Below are 22,282 nucleotides of genomic sequence, written 5' to 3'. Positions count from 1 at the left end.
TTGTACACGCTGTCACAACTGTTGGAAGTTTGTACGTGTGGCAGCCCAGCTGTGTCCAGAAAACACAGTTTCCTTGTAGCTATCCACCGAGCCCGGCTTTAATTTTTTCCATCCCCTCTTCCGCAATGATCCTGGAGCCTTGGGAGGGAGGAGTGTGATTTAGATGTTCCGTTTAGGGCTGAACATTCTCTGCAGGTTTACTAGCCATGAGTCTCTGTGTCAGTCACCATCTGCCGCAGAGCGAAGCTTCTCTGCTGAGGGTTGAGGGATGCGTTAATCTATGGCTTTAGCTCCTATGTCATTACCACTATGTCCATTTAGCAGAGAAATAGTAGTAGGTTCCGTAGGGTCTACGACTTTTCTGGACTCAGGTTCTTGGCCTGATCATGTTGCCAGGCGTGGCTTTTATCTTATCTTGTGTAGCAGGACTTAAACCCAAATAGGAAATGTTTGGTGACTCCCATACTGTCCGTGCCACTATTGCAGCAGTGGGCACATCTTACCAGGCCAGTTTTTATTGTAATTTTCAGGGTTCCTAGTTGGATAAGACTGATGGTTAGTTTTCTCCTCTGGTAGCATATGCAGCACCTGATGAAAGCTAGCCCTTAAGTGATAAAGCTTCCAGGTAAGTACCAGTTTGGCTTCTCCATGTTCTATGACTCTAGTAGGCAGTACCTTCAGCACTAGGCTCTTGCTGTCAAGTCCTCGGGAAAGGGCAATGGCAACAGCCTGTAATGTTTGGGGCCTATGGGACCTCGTTTGTGAACAGCTCTAAAAAAGGCAACTCATTCCTGGAATTTGGCTTCTATTTGTTAGCCTGTTGTGGTTAGTAGGGGCAAATTTGTTGCCCTTTTATAGGTTGACTTAGTGCTCTTTTTTCTGTATCTCTCCCTCTCCTTTTCTCCCCTATCACTTCCCCTCTCTCTTTCTCCCCTGCCTCTTTCTCTCTGTCTCTCTCCTGTGTGTGTGTGTATGAGTGTTTCCATAGTAGCAGGTTTCCCTGACTCAGTGTTACCCTTTTTATTCCCAGGCATTCACTCTGAAAGCACCATTCTCCCTTTTGGTAGCAAATTTGCCACCAACAAATGCTAAAATTTTGAGGTGAGCTTTGAGAAAAACATTGCTCTCTCAGGGAAGCTCTTTTTTCTTCCAGAGACCCCCTCTTCTCTCTGTCAATCAAGAGCTCAGCAGGGCTCTTGCCCCTTGACCTGTGCCTGATACCCTTATACAGAAGATGGGCGTGGTGTGGTCAAAGGACCTATGCCACCAACATCAGACCCAGAGGGATGGCTTAGTTCCCTTGTGTGTCATTGCCTCCTCACTCAGCCACCCAGCAAATGTGGGGCAAGGCTCCTGACGGACATTTAGTGGTGATACCCAGATCTTAGGTTCTGCTAATGGGGAGCTTTCAACCCAGTGTTCAAGAAAAATGTAACTAAATTGGTCATTAAATCACAGGCCAGGGTGAAAAGTAAGAGAGCAATTTGAAGGCTCATCAGAGAGGTTCATTAGATGCCACCAGTCAGCAGTATTTGTACTGGGGGAAGAAGGAAATGTGCAGGGTCTGTGAGGTGTAGGCATGTTTCTGCAAGGAGGTTCAGCATGTGCACAGTCTTGAGGCAGGAAGGGGCCATCCAGCTGTGCTGTGATTGTGACGGGCTCCTCATCCACCCAGCAGGCATCTGGCAGGGTTCTTCTCCTTCCCTTCCTGCCAGGAAGGTGAACTGGGCAATTGCAGATGCAGATAACGCACCGTTATTGACAACACTGCATCTGTGGAAAAATGAATTCAGTGCATCCAAACAACAACAACAAGAACAACCTGACTTCATAAGGAATCTCTTTTATTTGTCTGGTCGTTGTTCTCAGTCAAATGCATGTGTTCAGCAGATATTGGCTGTGCAACTGTCAGTTTCGCACCTTGACATATGCTCATCTCAGGCTCAGCAACCAGAGGTGTCTCAGGTTGCAGTCCAATTTGGGGGTGAGATGTCTCATGTCTGGAATGGTGCAAAGACTGTCTTCACACCAATATGAGGAGGGTGAATATCCTGAATTTCCTCACAGAGACTGAATTTCCTGATCGTCTTGTGACCACTGCCTTTGGGTATAGGCACACCATCTTAGCCACACAGCCACATTCTCTTCAGTGACTTGGGGATTTTCCCTTTCCTTAATTTTGGGGAAAAACCACTGTTTTGGTATGAACTTACTTACTTGGAGGATATTCTGAGGGAGGAAGAAAGAAAGAAAGGAAAAAAGAAAGAAAGAAAGAAAGAAAGAGAGAGAGAGAGAAAGAAAGAAAGAAAGAAAGAAAGAAAGAAAGAAAGAAAGAAAGAAAGGGAGAGAGACCTGTATGCTTGAAAGCTTTAAACTTTAGGTTGGACAAGAAGCATCTCTTTTTACAGAAAGCAATAGAATGGCAGCAGGTGCTGCTTCCCTCCTCATTCTCCTTTTCTTCTTTCACTTTCTCTTCTTCTGAAAAGTTTATTTGAGGCTTATAGTTCCAGAGGATTAGAGTCCATTACCATCGTGATTGGGAGAATGGCTGCAGGCAGGCATGGCATTGGAACAGTAGCTGAGAGCTTACATCTGATCCACAAGCGAGAGAGGAGAGAGAGAGAGAGAGAGAGAGAGAGAGAGAGAGAGAGAGAGAGAGACTTGGTGTGGCACAATATTTTGAAGCCTCAAAGCCCTCTCTCAGTGACGCAACTCCTCCAGCAAGGACACACATGAAAGGATCTTCTTATCTGTGAAATATTTTAGGCAAGGCTTGATGTTTATCTGTTTATTCTTCAGACATGTATTGAACAACTGCTTTGGGTTAGACACTGTGTTATGCCTTAAAGAGAACTAGGCCATAGCCTTTTATAGATATGTAAATTGATAAATAATAGCACAATATATTGAGGATTTTTGATGGAGGATGAACACAGTCCAGTAAGAACTCGAGGGACGCTAATGTTTAAAATATGAAAGCATTTACTATGTTTAAAATCTTATTTTACTAAAATCTACATATATTTATATACCCGGGGTGTGTGTGTGTACATATGGAGGTCAGAGAAGAACCTGTGGAGTGTGTTCTCTCCTTCCATCACGTGGCTTCCAGAGGAGGACATGGGTCATTAGGCTTGGCAGCCGGTGCCTGCTTAGCTCTCATACTAGTTCTGTGTCTGCCACTTAGATGGTAACGTCGGTGGCAGTGTGGACCTGGGACTTGAACCAGAGGTTGAACACTGCTGTCCGAGAGTCAAACAGGTGAGAGGTAAAGGACTGAACGAGTTATGACAGACAAGAGCGTACTAGCCAGTCTGCAGCCATGCCAGACATCCCAGATAAGGTCAGTGAGTGAAGCCACAGCAGGCATTCCAGGCAGCAGCTGAGCTCTTCTTCAGACACACCCACGCTCACTACCTCTGCTCTACTATGTGGAGCCCAAGAGCCTCCCGGCAGAGCCCTGCCAGCCTTCAGAGTCATGAGAGACGAATTGCCCAAAGCTATTAAACTCAGGGCATTTTGCATTGGAACAATAGAAAAATGAACCACAAAGGTTTCAAGGGAATACTTGGAGCTGTGCTACACGTGAATTTATGGAAAAATGAAAGCATCGATTTAGTTTGGATTTAGGTCTGTGATTTTTGAGTATGCTATCGCAAAGAGAAGAAGTGTCACCCGTAATCCAGAGTGTAGACTTTATTCTCCCAAGCCCGCTGACTAGACTGTAGCTTAGAATGGCTTCTGCTATGTCTTTAACACCTGAGGAAAACAGGAAAACCTCTCTGTTATCAGATAAACACATGTTTAGAAGTTCATTTGGGGTACGAGGCTGGAGAGACCTCATTGGTTAAGAGTGCTTGCTGCTTTTCCATAGGACCCAGGTTTGGTTCCCAGAACCCACACTGGGAAATTTACAGTTGCCTGTAACTCCAGCACCAGATGAACTGATGCCCTCTTCTGACCACATGGCACACACACATGCATGTACACACACACACAAACACACACACATCACAACGATGATACAGTAATAAAAGAGCAGGTGAATGTTAGGGCTGGAGAACTGAGTGTAATAGGAAGAACTGAACCTCTCCCAGTCTGAGCCTTAGGCTGGCTCTCTCGTTTCCTATGTTGCTGTGGAAACTTGGCAGCTGGTCAGATCTGACAGAGTTTGTTGGGGATGGTCTCTCTCTGGGCAGAAGCTGCAGCAAAGTTTTTACCCTGCTCTGCCCGAGACAGGAGACCGAAAGGCAGGGACCATTTCAGATGGAAGGGATTATTGCCTCTGCCTTGGTTTTCATCTGCCCTTGTCCTCCCCATGGCAGAGGCAGCCCCTGGCAAGCAGCTTTTCCAGTAGGGAGGGTGACTTGTTTATAAGTATGTCAAGTGTCTGTCCCACTTTGCAAATGTGAGCACAACACAAAATGTTTGGAATTATCTTGTCCCCAGGGAGAAGGGGTGGGAGAGACACTTCCAGCTGCACAATTGTCCTGGCCCCTTTGTTTGGTTTCTATATTATGCAATGATATTTAACACCACTATTATTTTGCTTTTCTTGTCTCTTGGTTAGGAAGGAAGGTTTTTTTTTTTTTTTTTTTTTTTTAATAAAAATGTAGTTTTCATTCTCAAGGGAAACGGCTGAGTGTTTGAGTCATTGGGGGAGAATAATTGCCCCTAATGCCATCATCAACAGTTCCTGCCAGTCACGGCCACTTCAAGTCTTTCGAGTTTTATCCGTGTGCTGCGAACACTGACCATAAACATTGCTTTATTCAATGATCTCCATCCCGCACCTACTGTGACCTGCAAGATGGGAGGAAAAAAAACCCAAACCTACCTTCATGTCTTCCTTTGGACTATGACAAACTCCAGGGATATCCTGGCTATTGCCCCTTAAGTAATAGACTGATTTACTATCCATTTTCAGAATGTAGAAATTATCCTCCAGATCTCTCTTTGCTTTAAGAATGTCATTTAAGATTCCAAAGAATCTTAGCCTTGCTCTAGGAAAAACACAGTTGAGGTTGATTATGCGGTAGTGTTGCACTTAGGACGCTAAAGTGGGGGGGGGACATGCAAGGTGAAGGCTAGACTGGGTGACATAGTGACACTGGCTCAGAAAACACAGACAAAAAATTAAGGAGCATTTTTTTTCTCCTTGTTATTTTCTTCATGACTGGGCTATTGCATATGGTAGCCACTATTCACACATAGTCATCTGAAATTAAACACACTAAAGATTTGGTCTCTTAGTTGCATTTGCTATATATCACATGTGTTTTGCTGCCTTTGTATTTGGCAGCATGGACACAGAGCATCCCAGGGCCAGGAAAAGCTCTTTGGAACTGTGTGGTTCTGTGTTTACAAGCTTCTAGGATCATACCCCCATGTTATTTTCTCTGCTCATGTGTTGTGTGGCAACTATTTGCCTGGCATCTTTAATTAATTAATTAATTGTTAAGTTTACTAAACGTTTATTCTGTTTTTTTTTTTTTAAATCTTTAATGGTCACTTTTACTATATATATTTTGCCTTTATGTATGTGTGTACCTCACTTCAATTTGCCATGTGGGTGCTGGGACTTGAACCCTGGTCCTCTGGTAGAGCAGGCAGTGCTCTTCACCACTGAGCCATCTCTCCAGCCCTTTGCCTGGCATCTTATTCTGCAGTGGAAGCTCACTGTGGGCAGGGTCTGGGTTGAGTGTGCCCCCTCCCCCCCCCGGGCTTCCTGGCTACAGTGCAGATGGGCAGATGGGAGGATTGCCTCGTTCTGAACGTTCGTGGATGCAGGGTGATCTCTCCCGGGAGGGGCAGAACCACACTGTTAAAGCTCCAAGAATACAGCTCAGCCTGTGTTTTGAGAGCAGTCACAAATACACTCAGTTCCCAAAACACACAAAAAACGAGGGCCTACCGTTGATTGAAGATGGTCTTTAGCAACTGCCCTGTGCTGTCTCTGAAGTTTTTAATAGCACCTCAGGGGCCAGTAAATTGAGACAGGCATCTTGTGGGAGCCCTATTGACACGGAGACCACCTCCGTGGGCTGGAGAAGGTGGGGTTCTGAGATTCTGTAACCTGTCTGTCTGCAGGCAGAGTGCTCCCCTTGTTGTCAGGCTGGTCTCTGGCACAGTCACCCTGAGTCTCTTTTGGCTCAGAACAAGCCACTTCCAAACTGAATTTATGGCCTCTAGTTCAATGCCACGGTGACGCCTGTAGCTGTCCTTCTCTGTGAGCGACAGAGCAGACAAGGCAACCTCTGCCGGTTTAAAAAAGGAAACGTTGTCTCTCCTCCGGTGAGTTCTCTTAAAAAAAAAAACCACACTGTTTAAAGACAAGCAAAATCTTCGCAGTAACACAAGGCAGGGCATGTTAGTATCCTCACTGCTGAGGATGGGATAAACGAATTGCCAGAAAACACAGGCAACTTCTCCAAGACTCGCCAGTGTCTGTGTGGGTGCTGGGATCTAGGCCTGTGGTCTGGTCCTTGCTCCCAACTGCCAGGCCACACTGCTGCTCCTGCTTACCAACACAGTAAGCCTGAACACCCAACCTGCTATTACCACCACCACCACCACCACCACCACCACCACCACCACCACCACCACCACCTACAACAACAACAGAAACTCAAAGTCAGGGCTCAGAGCACTGCAGAGAGAAGTCACCTCAGGAATGTCCTCTGCTGATGGGAATCTGGGAGGGGAGGCTAGGCCTATTGTTATACAACTCAGTTCTGAGGTAATTCCATGTGAGAAGCACCACTAGGGGCTACATTGCTTCCACAAAGAGTCAAGCAGTCCAGCATGGGGCTAGAAGCTGGGATGTGTTTACACACAGAACAGATTAAATCTTCCTTGTCTTGAAGCTCTGAGTTGGGGATCCCATTGGCAATCAAGCCACACAAACAAATGATTCTCTCAGACCCTTCAGGAGCTGTAGAGGAAGCAAGAGTTGTGAGAGATTGTGATGTCTGAACCTGTGAGAGTTGGAGAAACCTCCTAAAAAAGGAAGGTGGGGTCCACACCCAGATGATGGAGAGGGCAGATGGAGTCCCCTCCAATGGAGCTGGCTAGATGAGCAGAGAGGCCATGCAACCAGTGCTAAGCAAGGGCCATAGAAATGCCATCACTGAGGCCAGGGAAGGGCCCAGGGGTCAGATACTGCTATCCTGGAACACCCTTAATGTGTCCTAATGGCAGGTGGACACCTCTCAAGGGTTTTAGTCAGGGATCCAGTGCCTAGGCTGGTATGCTTCGGTTGACCTGGAAGGTCAGAGTGCATAAGGGTTTACTGAAGGTGTCTGGGAATTCCCATCCTAAAGAGTTCCATTTGACTCAGTTTCCCAAGCTGATTATTTATCACTGCCTCTTTTGAAAACAGGCAATAATTTCTTTTCTTACTTTTTTTTAATTTTAATTTTTATTAATTATGATTTATTCATTTTGCATCCTCCCTGTAGCTCCTTCCCTCCTCCCCTCCCAACCCTACCCTTCCTCCCCCTTCTCCACCCATGTCCCTCCCCTAGTCCACTGATAGGGGAGGTCTTCTTCCTTTTCCTTCTGATCTTAGTCTATCATATCTCATCAGGAGTTGCTGCATTGTCTTCCTCTGTGTCCTGCTAAGGCTGCTCCCCCCTCAGGGGTTGGTGATCAAAGAGCAGGCCAATCAGTTCATGTCAGAGACAGTCCCTCTTTCCATTACTATGGAACCCACTTGGACACTGAACTGCCATGGGCTACATCTGTGCAGGGGTCCTAGGTTATCTCCATGCATGGTCCTTGGATGGAATATCAGTCTCTGAGGAAATAATTTCTTACAGAAATTCACTTAGCTGGTTGGTATTCCACTAGAGAGCAATGGGCAGAATGGAAAGGCGCTGGATTTGGGGTTCAACGCTATAATTTAATAGGTAAAACTTGGAGACCGAGTTCTGGACCTGAGGAAGTCTAAGTAGAGGTTATCCACAGGAGCAGAGGGTGGATGTCTTACAGGTTAAAGCTTTGGTTTTATTGTGCACAGATTTAGGCTGTGAGGTAATCCCCACTATTCACAGCTGTATGACACTGGTCCAGTCACACCTTCCCAGGCTGCTGTTTCCTTATCTACAGAGTCAGGGGTTCTGTTTCATGGGTTAGTTGTGAAGGCTGACAAGATCCTGAATGTGGATCACTGGGCCCATCCTGTTTGTGGTCAGTTAGTAAGACCACTTCATCTCTATGGATTTTTTTTTTTTCAAGGCAGGATTTCTCTGTGTAACAAATCCTGGCTGTCCTGAGCTTAATTTGTAAACCAGGCTGGCCTTGAACTCACAGAGATCCTCCTGCCCTGCCTCCCAAGTGCTGGGATTAAAGGCGTGCACTGCGGCACTTAAGATTTATTTGAGATTTACTTACTAAGGGCAAGCCAATACAGTAACCAACGGGGTTCTCCCTGTTTTTCTTGCAAAGCTAACCTCTGTGCCATTTCATTTTTTTTCTCTCCCAATGCAGTTTCTAATAAGTGACCGTGACCCTCAGTGCAATCTCCACTGCTCCAGGACTCAGCCCAAACCTATCTGCGCATCAGATGGCAGGTCCTACGAGTCCATGTGTGAGTACCAGAGAGCCAAGTGCCGAGACCCAGCCCTGGGCGTGGTCCATCGAGGTAGATGCAAAGGTGAGTGACCTGCACTCAGGCCAGCAGAGGCTGCTGGGACTGCAGCTCTCATGTTGAGAAATCATCACTGGACTTGCACACCTTTGGTTTTCTCTTCCCTCTCTATCATCTTTTAAAACACTATTTCACTGGAGTTCCTTAAAGCCTCTCCCTTCCAACCCCAACCCTACATAGGAGAGAGAAGGTTAGTGGGGAGAGGGTGTGCAGACCCCTTTACTTCTCCCAGCTGTTTAGGATCAAAGGGTTCTTTTTGGGGTTATAGCAGTCTCTGTCAGCAGCAGAGGCGGTAAGCAGTCTCCCCCAAGCTGCTGTGTTGAAAAGTTTCTCTCCATCTGTCCTTACACTGCCACACCGTCAGTCTCTGGTTTCTCCACACTGTCACTCACCACACACCACCACAGCACACTTTCTCTTCCTGGGTGCTCATATTTATATCCTCAGAGCCCCACACCACGCCCCTCTCTGTACCCCACGAGGCAGGCCATCGTCAGCTGTCAAAGACCACACCCCACATGAGACAGTTATCAGCTGTGGACAGACTAAAGCCCAAACTAAAACCCCACACTTGGGATTAAAACAAAAAACATATTTACACAACGTAACTGTTTTTTTTTAAGGAAATCCAAACTCCCATTACGCATCTGTGTCTCTCTCCACCCTCCATCAGGGTGTGAAGGAAGGAAGAGTGTGGATGAGCACTTCCCTGATTTTCAGACACTGCCACCATCAAGGAGCAAGGGGCTCTCTGGCCAGTGTCTTGTTTGTTTGTGGTTTTGTTTCAAAATGGAGACCCAGTACATTACTGCTGGCCCCCCAAATAGGGATTCCAAACAGTTGGTTCACAGAAGCGTCTTGTTTGATCTGCTTTAAAACATGACAAGTATTTTGAGATAACATTTAAAAAATTGGAAGATTCTGCAACAACAACAAGCTGGCCTTTTGTTTCTCTCTTCCAAAACTGGTAGGTCTGGTACTATCAGGTTTGTTCATGCAAAACAAGCATAGCTAGAGCTGAGGAATTTCCAGCCCCTAAAGCAGAGCTTGCTTTTTGGTTTGCTATAGTCCTTTTGGCTTCTGAGCACTGACTGCGATTCTTTTCAGGCACAATCTGTGTTGCTTTCTTAGTCCTTTTGGTATTTGAGCTTGTGGCTGTTGATTGCCTATAGCCATCATAGAAAACACAGGAGCCTAGCTGGCTGTTCCAGACATTTGATTCTCTCTCTCTCCCCTACCCTCTCTTTCTCGGTTTTTTCGAGACAAGGTTTCTCTATGTAGCCCTGGCTGTCTTGGACTTGCTTTGTAGACTAGGCTGGCCTCGAACTCACAGAGATCCTCCAGCCTCTGCCTCCCAAAGTGCTGGGATTACAGGCGTAAATTTCTCATGAAATCCCTATCTATTGTTGCTATGTAGTCCAGGCAGGTCTGGCACTCACTATGTAGCCTGGCCTGGCATAGGGCTTTCTGGCATTAAAGGTGTGCACCATCCCACTCCTCTCGTACCTCCTGGATTTATTAGTTTTAGAAAAGCTCGGGGAAATTAACGAAAATGGAACCCTCCTCTCCTCATAGTATGAGCAAAGGAACATCTGGGAGGAAAAAAAAAAGCAGAACCTGGGCTAATATGCCTCTCCTCTACTTTACAAAGTATAACATTGAGAGGAGGGTGAGCTTGAGCAGCCATCTGTGGGCACAGGCATCATGCTTTTACTGCTGGACAGGCTGGTGGCATGCTGCCCTGCCCCCAGGTGGAAGGTTTTTCTCAGTGTTCCTGCCATGGGACAGCCATTTTGGACCCTGGCTTCTATGTGGAATCCAAGTGAAACATATAATGTCCTCCTCTCCCTGTTTAGATGCTGGCCAGAGCAAGTGTCGCCTGGAGAGGGCTCAGGCCTTGGAACAGGCCAAGAAGCCTCAGGAGGCTGTGTTTGTCCCAGAGTGTGGTGAAGATGGCTCCTTCACACAGGTGAGAGGCCTCACAGGGGTTCCTCAGGGGCCGCTTGCTGGACTGAGGCAGAAGGGAGGTGTCTGGAGAGTACTAGGGTCATTTAGCACCTTCACTTTCTGGGAAATGGCTGGGTGAGTGGCTCTTCATCTCCCCTCTGCACTGCCTTTCCTCTTCTGGGCCCTCCATGCCACTCCTTGCCAACTGGCAGTGGGCCCTGACAAGATGCATGGGAGTCTGAGCCAGGAAACTGGCATGGCCGGGTCCCCGTCCTCCCTGCTGGCTCTCTCTTCTGAGGGCCAGACCTGCGTTTTTCTCTTCTGTCAAATGTGGGCTGATTATTTTCTCTTACCCCTGCCAGTTTCCACGGGCAACCTCAGTATTCCCTTCACAGTTTATTGCCACCCGTCCGCAACCCCTTGCTGTGCACGGAGCATACCAGGGCTTCCAGACTGTGTGTGCGCGTATGCGTGTGCACGAGGGCACGAACGAAGGTTTTTAAATACTCTTCTTTCAGCAGTTCCCACCTCTCCTGCTCAATGTTCTGCCTGTTGCTTTGTGTAAAAGCAGGGTAGGATATGTTGGCATTGGCGGACTTCCTGAAGGTGGAAGCTTCTAGGCTGCTCCCTAGCGCCCACTTCTGTGAGTCAGGACACATGGCAGATGCATGAAGATGCTGTTGTGATGGGAGTAGGGAGAGTCACAGGACATGGTAATCTTAGCTTGGATGGGGCTTGTCCCTGTGCCTGGCCCCCTCCACTAGGATCCTCCTATTCAGTAGAACAACATTCGGGGGGAGTCTACCCTTTCAGAGATGGAGGCAACAGCGTCAGGGCTTTAAAAGTGTCTCTAATTCCCCATCAGGAGATGCAGTGCAACGTGGCTATCGGTTAGAGGTTTCTCAGATTTCACTTCTTGGCGAGGCCTAGGAGGTTATTGCTCTCAGGCCAATACTGTCTTGTGTAGCAACACAGAAGGGTGGTTGGGTGGAGATTTACTTCAATTTTTGTTTGTTTGTTTTTTGTTTTTTTTGAGATGGGGTTTCTTTATGTAGTCCTGGTAGTCCTGGCTGTCCTGGACCTCACTCTGTAGACCAGGCTGGCTTCAGACTCACAGAGATCCACCTGCCTCTGTCACCCGAGTGCTGGGATTAAAGGGGTGTGCCTCTACTGCCCAGTGACTTCTATATTTTAAGTGCTTCTCAGTTGATTCAAACATGTAACTGGTTAGAGAGCACAGGGATAAAGTGACCTTCGCCATCAGCCCTGGGTGAGGTGCTTGCTTGTTTTGACTTTCCATTTAGAACTTTGCACAGCCGTGGGAGGTGGTGCCATTATCCCGTCATGGCTTGGAGTGGAGAGCTGGGTTCAAGCCCAGAGCACTCCGAAGATTCCTATGTTCTGCTGCTTTCTGAACTGACAGACTCAGAGGAAGCTCTGAAGTGTGCACTAGGAAGATGCAGTCTAGGGCTGTGGTGGGTGCACGTGCCTGGTTGGGGCCGAGCGCCTGGGCCTGAGGCCAACCCACACAGGCAAGTCACCTAGCTGCTCAGGGGGTGCTCCTCTGAAAGAGAATAGAGACGGTTATCTTCGTGATTGTTTTGTTGTACACGTGTGATAAATTATTATGACATCATGGGCATTATGTATTACTCTTATGTTATGCACGACATATTACTGCTATTAGTGGTTATTATTCCACTTCCCTCATGAGGCTGTGATGAGGATTAAATGAGCTAACACATGTGAAACTCTTGGGACATATGGGCGCCATGTAAGCATTCATCAGCACCATCTTCACGTGGCCCTCCAACTTAGATCTTCCCAAGATCTTATGGATGGCACTACTTAAGAATGGGGGGATGGGAGGAAGGGCACACAAAGAATTTGGCTGAAACTTTCCAAGCACGGAGATTCATGAGCCTTCCCTCCTATCCATTTATAAATTTACAATTTAGTCTAGTAAAAAGAATGTAGTGACCCTTGTCTGTGTTTGAAAGAGTGCTTGAGCATCTATATCCTCAGAGGGGAAATCAGACATTCCCGATGTTTGTTTTGGGCTAAGACCTGTGGGAGAAAGGTGACGGGGAGGAGGGCAGAGCTGAAGGCAGCTGTTTTCTCCTTTCTGCAGGCTCGTGTAGTCCCCGGGTGTGTTGCTTATGAGAGTGGTTGACCTTTGCCCTCCTGATTCTGAAGTGTTTGCTGTCTCACGACAGACAGCCCCTAGCCAGCTTTTGTTCTGGCCCGACCAGGTGGTGTTTGCTAAAGGAAAGGAACTTCCAGATTAGCACAGGCTGACGTGCTAAATGAGAGCGCCCGGGAGTGCAGACTGTCAGGTATCCCTTGCTTCTGTGACAGGTTAAGCACTGCCATGTGTCCACAGTTCAGGCCGGCTCAGCGCGGTGGGCAGCTAGGCAGCCAGTCAGTAGATCATCCCAGCTCAAGTGATTAAATGAAGTGCCACCCCCCCCCCCAAAGATGCTGCAATAACTTCACAAGACGAGACCTCCACTCCGAGTGTGATTCAGTCACTCTGACAAGCAGCCAGCCAGAGGGCCGTGAGACACAATGCCTGTCTCCTTCCCCCACGGACCATCATCACTCAGCCAGCTCTTTTTATCCCTCTAAAGACCAAAGCCCAGAGACAAGCTACACTGCTCTAATATTCCTTGGCATATTGGCATGTATGCATCCTGGAGTTAGTAGCGTGCCTTAGTCCTGGGAATTACTACAGATGTCGTTCCTCTGAAGAACAAGGAGAGAGTGACGGGGCTTTATCTGGTGTGAGGCGCAGCTGGGGGCCACATGACTGAATGAGCTTTAATGAGGCTCATGTGGGGACTCTGTGGCTTCTCCCTTCTTCCTTTGTTTCCCTTTGTCCTCTTTCCTCACTGTACCCAACCTCAATTCACACGCGGATGGTTCATTGTCACTTATGGCAGAGACGTTGCACATCTCTGTCTGTACGCCACTGTTTGAACTCCCAGTACTCAGGATTGTCCCAGACCATTAAATCGAATTCCGAGGCTCGCATCTGGACACCGGAATTTTTGTGTGTGTGTGTTTGAGTGTGCAGGTACACGTGTGTGTATGGTTGTACATGTGCTTGTGCGTGTGTGTGTGTGTGTGTGTGTGTGTGTGTGCAGGCCAGAGGAAACCTTGGGTGTTGTTCTTTCAGAAACAACTACCTTGTTTTTTTGAGGCAGAGTCTCTCACTGGCCTAGAACTTGCCAATTAGGTTAGGTTGCCTGGCCAGTGAGCCCTGGATCCGGCTATCTCTCTGCCTCTACAGCACTGGGACCACAAAGGCATGTCACTATGTCTAGCCATTTTACCTGAGCTTTGGGGTCAAGCTTAGGACTTCATGCTTGCAAGGCTGAAGCGCTTTATGGAGTCACCTCAGACAATGCTTTTTAAGTCTTCTCATTCCTCCAGGAGTGATGTCGATATTCATTAAAAAATTCAAACCTTGTCTCCTGGTTTCTTAAATGCACCACTGAGATATGGGGTTCGGCTTTTTGGGGACCTGGAGTGGAGGCAGGTGCTTCAGGCCTTGTCTTTTGTTATGTAGTGTTGTCTATTTGTTCTCCGGATACCAGGGACATAATTCCCAATATCTGTTCTACCAAGGTCTCTGTCAAGTGTTTGTTGTCTGCCCAAACTGAAATCTCAGCTGTGGTGACTGGGAGTTGAATTGCTGCCATCAGGAAGTGCTGGCAGGAGCTGGTCAAGCCTGGACAAAACTGAATGACCACGATGGTCACTGTTGAGTGTGCTGGGGCCAGCCAGAGGTTTATTATACTCACTGCTCCTCACTGTAACCTTCTCTAGGTAGTTATTAATGCCTGTATATAAAGAAAAGTGGAGTTTCAGAAGGAGTGAAGAGCAGTTTGAGGTCACTGAGCTGGAAGGGGTTTTTACTCAAGCTGGTTAACTTCGGGGCTCATAATGTTTTTGTGCAGAAGTGGCCTCGATGCATGTGTAATTCATTTTCACCACCATTGTTATCCCAGAATTCCCTCTCTTGTTGCCCAATCAATCAAACACACATTAAAAAAAAAAAACCCTTTGATTATGGAAATTTTTTAAAAAAAAGTACAAAAGAGTAGGCATAATAGTATAATGAACTCCATGTACCCACTGCCACTTCCAACAATGATTGACACGTGGCCAACTCTGTTTCATCTTCACCCCATTTTCGTCCCCCATCCCAAACTGAGCTACTTCAAAGCGAATCTCCAGACACAATATCTTTTTATCCCAGGCAGGCAGGCGTTTGGAGCTCTACCGTGTTCTGGGCTGTGCACTGGTTGGTTGCTATGAGGGATTAAAAAAATGTGACCCCTGCCTCACTCGGAAAAGATAGCAAGACACATGACAAAGTGAGTGTATAAAGACCGCACATGTGTAGCTGGAAATTAATATTTCAAAAGCCCAAAGAGCTCAGGGTGCATTTTGTCAACAAGAAAACAAACACAAATTTAAGTTTTTGACCGTAAACGCCTTAAGCTAAAAACAAATGATACTCATTAGCTTTAATGACAAAGAGCTGACCTTGTGTATTGGAATCTCTTGTAATTTGGAAGGGGGAAAAACCTGGTAGAATGTAGTCAAGAGATGCCAAGAAGGAGGGCATAGGAAAATAAGATGTTAGCTGTGAGCGAGGCTGGGGCATGTAGCTTGGTGACAGGCCATCCGTAACCCTTGGTACCACCAAAGGAAAAAGAATGAAAATAACCAAAAAATGAATATGTATGATGTAATCTCCTCTACTCATTAAAGTGTATAAATAAAAATGCTGATGGAGTGGTTGGGGAGATGGCTTGGTGAGTAAAGCACCTGGCTTGAACGCACAAGGACCTGAGTCTGCTCCTAAGAGCCCATCTAAGAAGGTGGGTGTGGTGGTGTGCTTGTAATCTTAGCACTGGGGAGGTGGAGATGGAAGGGTCCTTAAGACTCCCTGGCTGGTCAGCCCAAGCTATTCAGCAAGATTCTGGCCAACGAACGACCCTATCTCAAAAAACAAAAACAAACAAACAAACAAACAAAGAAACAAGGCAGAGAGCACCTGCCTCAGGGTTTCTATTGCTGACGAGACACCATGAACTTGGGGAGGAAAGGGTTTATTTGGTTTATACTTCTATATCACTGTTCATCATTGAAGGAAGTCAGGGCAGGAACTCAAACAGGGCAGGAACCTGGAGGCAGAAAATGGTGCAGAAGCCGTGAAGGGGTGCTGCTTACTGGCTTGCTCCTCAGGACTTGCTCAGCCTGCTTTCTTATAGAGCCCAGGACCACTAGCCCAGGGAGGCACCTCTCACAGTGGGCTAGGCCACCCACCATTAACAACTAAGAACTTGCCAATCTTGGAGATATATATATATATATATATATATATATATATATATATATATATATAATTTTATTTATTTAGTTATTTTTCTGCTGAGGCTTTCTCCTCTCAGATGACTCTAGCTTGTGTCAGGTTGACATAAAACTATCAAATACATTATCTGAGGAACATCACTGGCCTGACACATGCATCTTTACCCAACAGGAACTACACACACACACACACACACACACACACACACACACACACACACACGATGAACCATTTTGCTTGTCAAACTTGTTACAATAGGAGAAAATGGTAGTACCCAGGACTGAATGGAGGAGGGAAATGGTCTGTGCCTATGCTGCTATTGGGAAAGTCAGCTGGCACCTGTTTTGTAATGAGATACTTTCGCAACATTGGTCAAAAGTCTTAAATGGGCTCACATTTGGAACCTGCAATTTCATGTCTAGGAATTCATTCCAAGGAAAGAATTTTATTTCTTTTAATTTTTTTTCTTAAGAAAATAATTTTAAATGTGTGAAAATGTTTAGTGACAAAGGATTTCCAATTTTGTTAGAGAAAAACAAAAGAAAGAAAGAAAGAAGAAAGAAAGAAAAAGGGAAAGAAAAGAAAAAAAAAAGAAAGAAAGCAAGCTGGAACTGACCTAAATATTTGCCTAAACAAATTATGGCAGAGCACACGGTGTAGCCACTAAAATGTGTGTTGTAGAGACTTAGTTTACATATGTGATGTGCTTGACTGTTAGGACTTAACAGGTAGTCACAGAGAAACATTTTAATTCTTTTCTAAAAAAGTAGCTTTTTAAGGAAACGTCACACACTCTGCAAACTGATGACACAGAGATTTATAGGGCAGGAAGATAAAGTGAGAGATCTCATTCTCCTAAAACAGGAACTGTTATGTTTGTGAGCTTCTGGATCTTTGTGTGTATGTAGTTATTTATCATTATTTAAGGAAAAGTAGTACAATAACATGTTACTTTATAACATTTCTCTGATTACATTGTGGCTTACTTTCAGTTAAGTTTCATTGGCTTGCTTCTCTTACACAACTGCTACATTTCTTTGTATAAAGGAAGGAATCCTGGGAAATTGGGAATAAGATTTTATGAAAGGCATGTAGTGGGTCAAAAGAAGGTGTAGTCTGTTTTATTTTTAAAATATTTTTATTTATTCTTTTACAATTTTATACCCAAGGTGTCTTGACTATATCCACCTCAACTCCCATGTCAAGCTCCCATTCAACAAGTGCCCCTCTTACCTTCACAGCCTTCTCTGTCAGCCAGTCAGTCTGTCTGTCTGTCTCTAACCCGCTGAGTCTAATTAGCACTATCTGCGTGAGCATGGGCAACCTACTAGTGACCACTCCTCTGAAGGGAACTGACTAGCCCTCCCTTAGCAGCCCTTACTTGTCTGTAGCTCCTCAGCTAGGGGTGGAGCCTCAGAAACTCCTCCCCCTTCCATGCTGGAATTATTTACTGTTGATCCCATGCACACAACAGCTTTTGTAAGTTGATGAGTGCAATGGTCACGCCATGTTCAGATGAGAGCGTTTCACACCACTCCTTCCCCTCCTCTGGATCTTACATTCTCTCCACGCCTCTTCCACAGTGTTCCCTGAATCTTGTAGGGGTTGGTATACATGTCTCACTTAGGGAAAAAGCACATAACAGTCACTTATTCTCAGCAGTTGATCAATTATGAGTCTCTGTCTCGACTGAGGCTCACTGAAAAAAAAAAAAAAAAAAAGGCTTCTCTGACCAAGGTTGAGAGAAACTCTAATCTATGGGTAAGGAAGATTGACAACATATCTTCTTAGCAAAACAGCAGTAGTAGATTTCCTTCTCAGGGTCTATGTTCTCTCAAACCATGAAGTTTGACCTGTTTTATAGTATTAGACATGATGAATTCACTTCTGTGAAGTAGCTCTCAAATCCAGTCAGAAAGCAACTGGTTATCCACCCTCTGAACTTTCACACCACTGTTGCACCACTGGCCGCATCTTGCCTTGCAGGCTGATATTGTACGCAGGGATCACTCTTGGGTAAGTCTGTTGATGGCTTTTCCCTCCCAGGGGACTGCCTATCAGCTTTCAGCACTATGAAAGCTAGCCAAATCGAAGGAAGTTTCCACACCAGCTCCAGCTTGATTTCTCTGTGTTTTGTAATAAAATAAAAAAAAAATCACCAATAGTTTTATTATTATTTAGAAACAATATAATAATACATGTTATTTTCATAACATTTTCCTTATATTGCGGGCTTATTTTTAGCTAAGCTCCATGTGGATTTACCTATTTCAAAAATTGCTACATTTTATTCTATTGTATAGAGGAATTTACCACAAACCCTGGAAAACTGGGAACCAAATTTTTAGAAGGCATGTATTGGGCCAAAAGAAGGTCCCTTCATCTAGTTTTGATGAGCAATGGCCATGGCCTGTGTTGTTTTGGGGGCTCTGAGGTCTCCATCACCAATAGCTCACAGGGAAATATCCTGTGAATGGTACTGAGATTTTCATTTAAAAACTCATGTCTTCAGAGAGAAAGCACTGTCTGCCTATGCAGGGTATCTTAGTTCCAACTCCTAATACATATAAAATTGGCTCTCAAAGGAACAGATTTTTAAGAAGGCTCTTTTATACACTTAGTGAATCTAAATATTCAAAGCTAGGATCAACATGTGAGTGAGAACATGCAGTATTTGGCTTTCTGGGACTAGGTTACCACACTTAGTATAATATTTTCTATACCCATCCATTTTCCTGTATATTTAATTCTTTTTAGTGGCAGAATAAAATTCCATTTTGTATATTTTATTGTGTGTATGTACTCATTTGCATTATCCATCCATTAGCTGATGAACAACTAGGCAGATTGCATTTCCTCTGTTGGCAGTGGTTAACAGAGTAGGAACAGATTTGGTTGTGTAAGGATCTTTGTAGTCGGGCTTGAAGTTCTTTGGGCGTATGTCAGGAGGGCCATAGCTGCGTCACGTGGTAGCTGTACTTTTAGCTTTAAAGAAAGTACGCTAACTTCTATAGTTTTATAGCTGGGCCAATGTACACTTCCACCATCACTGGACAGTGGCTCCTTCTCCCCACATCCTTGTCAGCATTTGCTGTTGTTTTCTTGATGGTAGCCATTCTGGCTGGGTAGGATGGAACCTTAAAGTAGTTTAATGTATGTTTTCTGATGGCTAATGGTGTCAAACACTTTCTGAAAGCGTTTGTTGTCAGTTTTATTTCTTCTTTGGGAACTGTCTGGTCAGTCCCACAGCCCGTTTTCTGATTTGAGCTGTTCATTTTCTGGATGTTTAATTTCTTGAGTTTTTTGTATGCATTAGCCACTAAGCCTGTGTGGGATGAAAAACTAGCAGAGCTATCCTCCCATTCTGTAGGCAGCCTTTTTATACAATTAGTCATTTCCTTTGCTATAAGAAGTGTTTTAGCCAGGTGCTGTGCCACATGCCTGTAATCCCAGCACGCAGGGAGGCAGTGGCAGGTGGATCTCTGTGAGTTCGAGGCCAGACTGATCTACAAAGTGAGTCTAGGACAGCCAAGGTTACATGGAGAAATTCTGTCTCAAAACAAGACAAACAAAAACAAAAAAAGTGTTTTAATCTCATAAGGTCCCATTTGCTGATTATTAATTTTATTATGAGTTATTGGAGTCCTATTTAGAAAGTCCCTACCTAGGCCTATCTTAAAATGTATTCCTTCCTTCCATTTGTGAAAGATGGTGCCTTTTCTGTGATGTGTGTTTTTGACATTTGTGCTTAAGGTCAAATGGCTATAGTTGCTTGGCCCTGTACTTGGGTCCTCTATTTTGTTTATCCACATGCCTGCTTTGTGTATGTACCAGCACCATTTTGTTTTTATTACCATGGCTCAGGTATGGTGAGTCCTCCAAGCAGTATTATTTTTAAACAGCATTCCTTTGACTGTCTGGGGTCTTTTGTGTGTTCAAATGAACTTTCAGATAGTGAAGGAGTCTGCTAGAGTTTTGATTGGATTGCATTAGCTATGTAGATTGCTTTTGGTAGGATGGCCATTTTCACAATATTGATTCTTCTAATACATGAACTCGGCAGGTCGCCCTACCTTTTAGTTTCTTCCTCAATTTCTTTCTTCAGTGTTTTAAAGGTTTTGTTGTAGAGATCCTTTATATCTTTGGTTGGATTTTATTCCTAGTTATATTTTTGAGACAATTACATTTGACAATTATATTTGAAATAATTACAAATGCAATTATTTCCTTATTTCTTTCTTGTATGTTTGTCATTGGTTTATAGGAAAGCTACTGATTTTTGCATGTTAATCTTGCATCTTGATATTTTGCTGAACTGTTTATTGGTTCTAAGAGTTTTCTGGCAGAATCTTTAGGATCTCTTACATATAGGATCATATCATCATCATCATCCGTTTTGACTTCTTTCTTTTTATTTGTATTTCTATATTTGCTTCTCTTGTCTTATTGTTCTAGCTAAGACTCCAGTACTGTATTCAATAAGATCAGAGATAGTGGCTTTCCACTGACTTTAGTGGAAATGCTTTGAGTTTTTTTCATTCAGTATAAAATTGGCTATAGGTTTGTCATATATAGTGTTTATTATGTTAAGACATATTCTTTCTATTCTGAGTTTCTTTAAGACTTTTACATGAAGTGATGTTGTATTTTTCTCTGAAGTCTTTTCCATGCCTATTGAAATGACCATGTGGTATCCATCCTTGAATTCATTTAAGTAACTTATAAAGCCAATTGATCATGATGAATAATCTTAGTTTTTGCATCTATGTTCATCAGGGAAATTACAATTTTCCTTTTTTGCTTGCTTCTATATGCTTTTGGTACTAGGGCGATACTAGCTTTGTAAAAAGAGTTTAGTACTGTTTCTTCCTTTCCAATGTTATTGAGTAGTTTGACATGTATTGATGTTAGTTCTGTGACAGTCTGGGACTATTCATCAGTGCGTCATCTGCGCCTGGGCGTCTTTAGTTGGGAGATTTTTAATTACTGCTTCAATCTCATTTTGTATTATAGATCTGTTGAAATTGCTCATATCATCTTGGTTTCGTTTTATTATTTGATAGGCATCTAGAAATCAATCAATCTTTCTTTCTTTCTCTTTTTTTAGAAACTTTATGTTTTTAAGGTAAGATCTAATGATTTTATAAATATCAATTGTATTTGTTTGAACGGTTCCCTTCTCATCTCTGATTTTATTAATTTGAGTTTTGTCTCCCTTTTTTCAACTTAGTTTGGCTATAAGTTCTTCAATATTATTCATGTTTTCAGAGAATAAATTTTATTTCACTGATTCTTTAGACTTTGCTTTGCTTTGTTTTCATTTCATTGGTTTCTTCCCTGGCCATAATGATTTTTTTCTGCCTACTGGAGGGAAGTTATTCCACATCTGGTACTGAGTTTTCTATTTATCAACTTATGGCTTTGGGGATGAACATAATCCTTTGTGTGGGGTAACTCCAATTAAAATATACTTATTAATATAATAATACATAATTATGTATGTATATGTATGAAGATTATATAATAGTAGGTTTCTGTATGGCTTTCTTAAACATCCTTAGATTAACTGTTTTCTTTGTGCTGTATCTTTAGGGGTTTAATTATAATATAATGAGAGGAAGTTCTTTTCTGGTTTTGCCGTCTGTATCCAGACATGGATCTCTCTTTCTCATTCTGGAAAATCTGTTGTGATTCTTTAAAAAATATTTTTTCTTCCTTTAGAATGAGATTCTTCCTTTTCTTTGCTAATCACTCATAGACCTTGTTACACAGAGAAACCCAGTCTCAAGTTAAACGAAAAAGAAGTAAAATGAAGAGAACATAAGGATTCAAAAAAGAGGATGGGGTGTAGAGATAAGATTAAAAGTATAAGAGATTGGGATGAATATGTAAATACAGTTGGCCCTCAAGCAGCCCAGGTAAAGAAACAGACCCGGCAGTCCTAAAACCTGACTGAGAAACAAACAGACAAAACCAAAGCCATCACAAGGCACACATGCAAAGTGGAGATTAACTTACTGAAAATATGAAATAAAAATAAGGCTTACTGAGTGAGTTGTTGGCTCAGTGAAATGTTGAAGGACAAGGGTGTCAGGCCCTCCTGGCTGTAGCAGACTCTGCTCAGTGCTGTGGGGGTGGATGGGAGCAGTGGGTCTCTGTAATCTGTGTGCTCTGTGCAGTTTTGTTGTGCTGGGAAGAGGAAACTGCAAACATTCTTTCTGGATTGGTGTTTGTTTGTTTCTTCTCCTCCTCCTCCTCTTCCTCCCCTTCCCCCTTCTTCTGCTTCTTCTTCTTGAGTC

The 22,282-nt window shown here is 44.2% G+C and overlaps 1 protein-coding gene across 4 annotated transcripts in view; it reads left to right on the top strand.

Moving 5' to 3' along the window:
• Nucleotides 1-22,282, top strand: part of Smoc1 (SPARC related modular calcium binding 1) — a 153,793-nt gene that overhangs the window by 70,937 nt on the left and 60,574 nt on the right. For all 4 annotated transcript variants that reach the window (XM_055595385.1, XM_055595386.1, XM_055595388.1 and 1 more), the window contains exons 2-3: nucleotides 8,491-8,656; nucleotides 10,507-10,619. In XM_055595385.1, coding sequence (XP_055451360.1) covers nucleotides 8,491-8,656; nucleotides 10,507-10,619 — 279 coding nt within the window. The remainder of the gene's footprint in view (nucleotides 1-8,490; nucleotides 8,657-10,506; nucleotides 10,620-22,282) is intronic.

This window comes from Psammomys obesus, unplaced genomic scaffold, assembly GCF_907164565.1.
Source record: "Psammomys obesus unplaced genomic scaffold, mPsaObe1.curated_primary_1811, whole genome shotgun sequence".
Taxonomy (NCBI): domain Eukaryota; kingdom Metazoa; phylum Chordata; class Mammalia; order Rodentia; family Muridae; genus Psammomys; species Psammomys obesus.
This window is presented reverse-complemented; position numbering and strand designations above follow the sequence as displayed.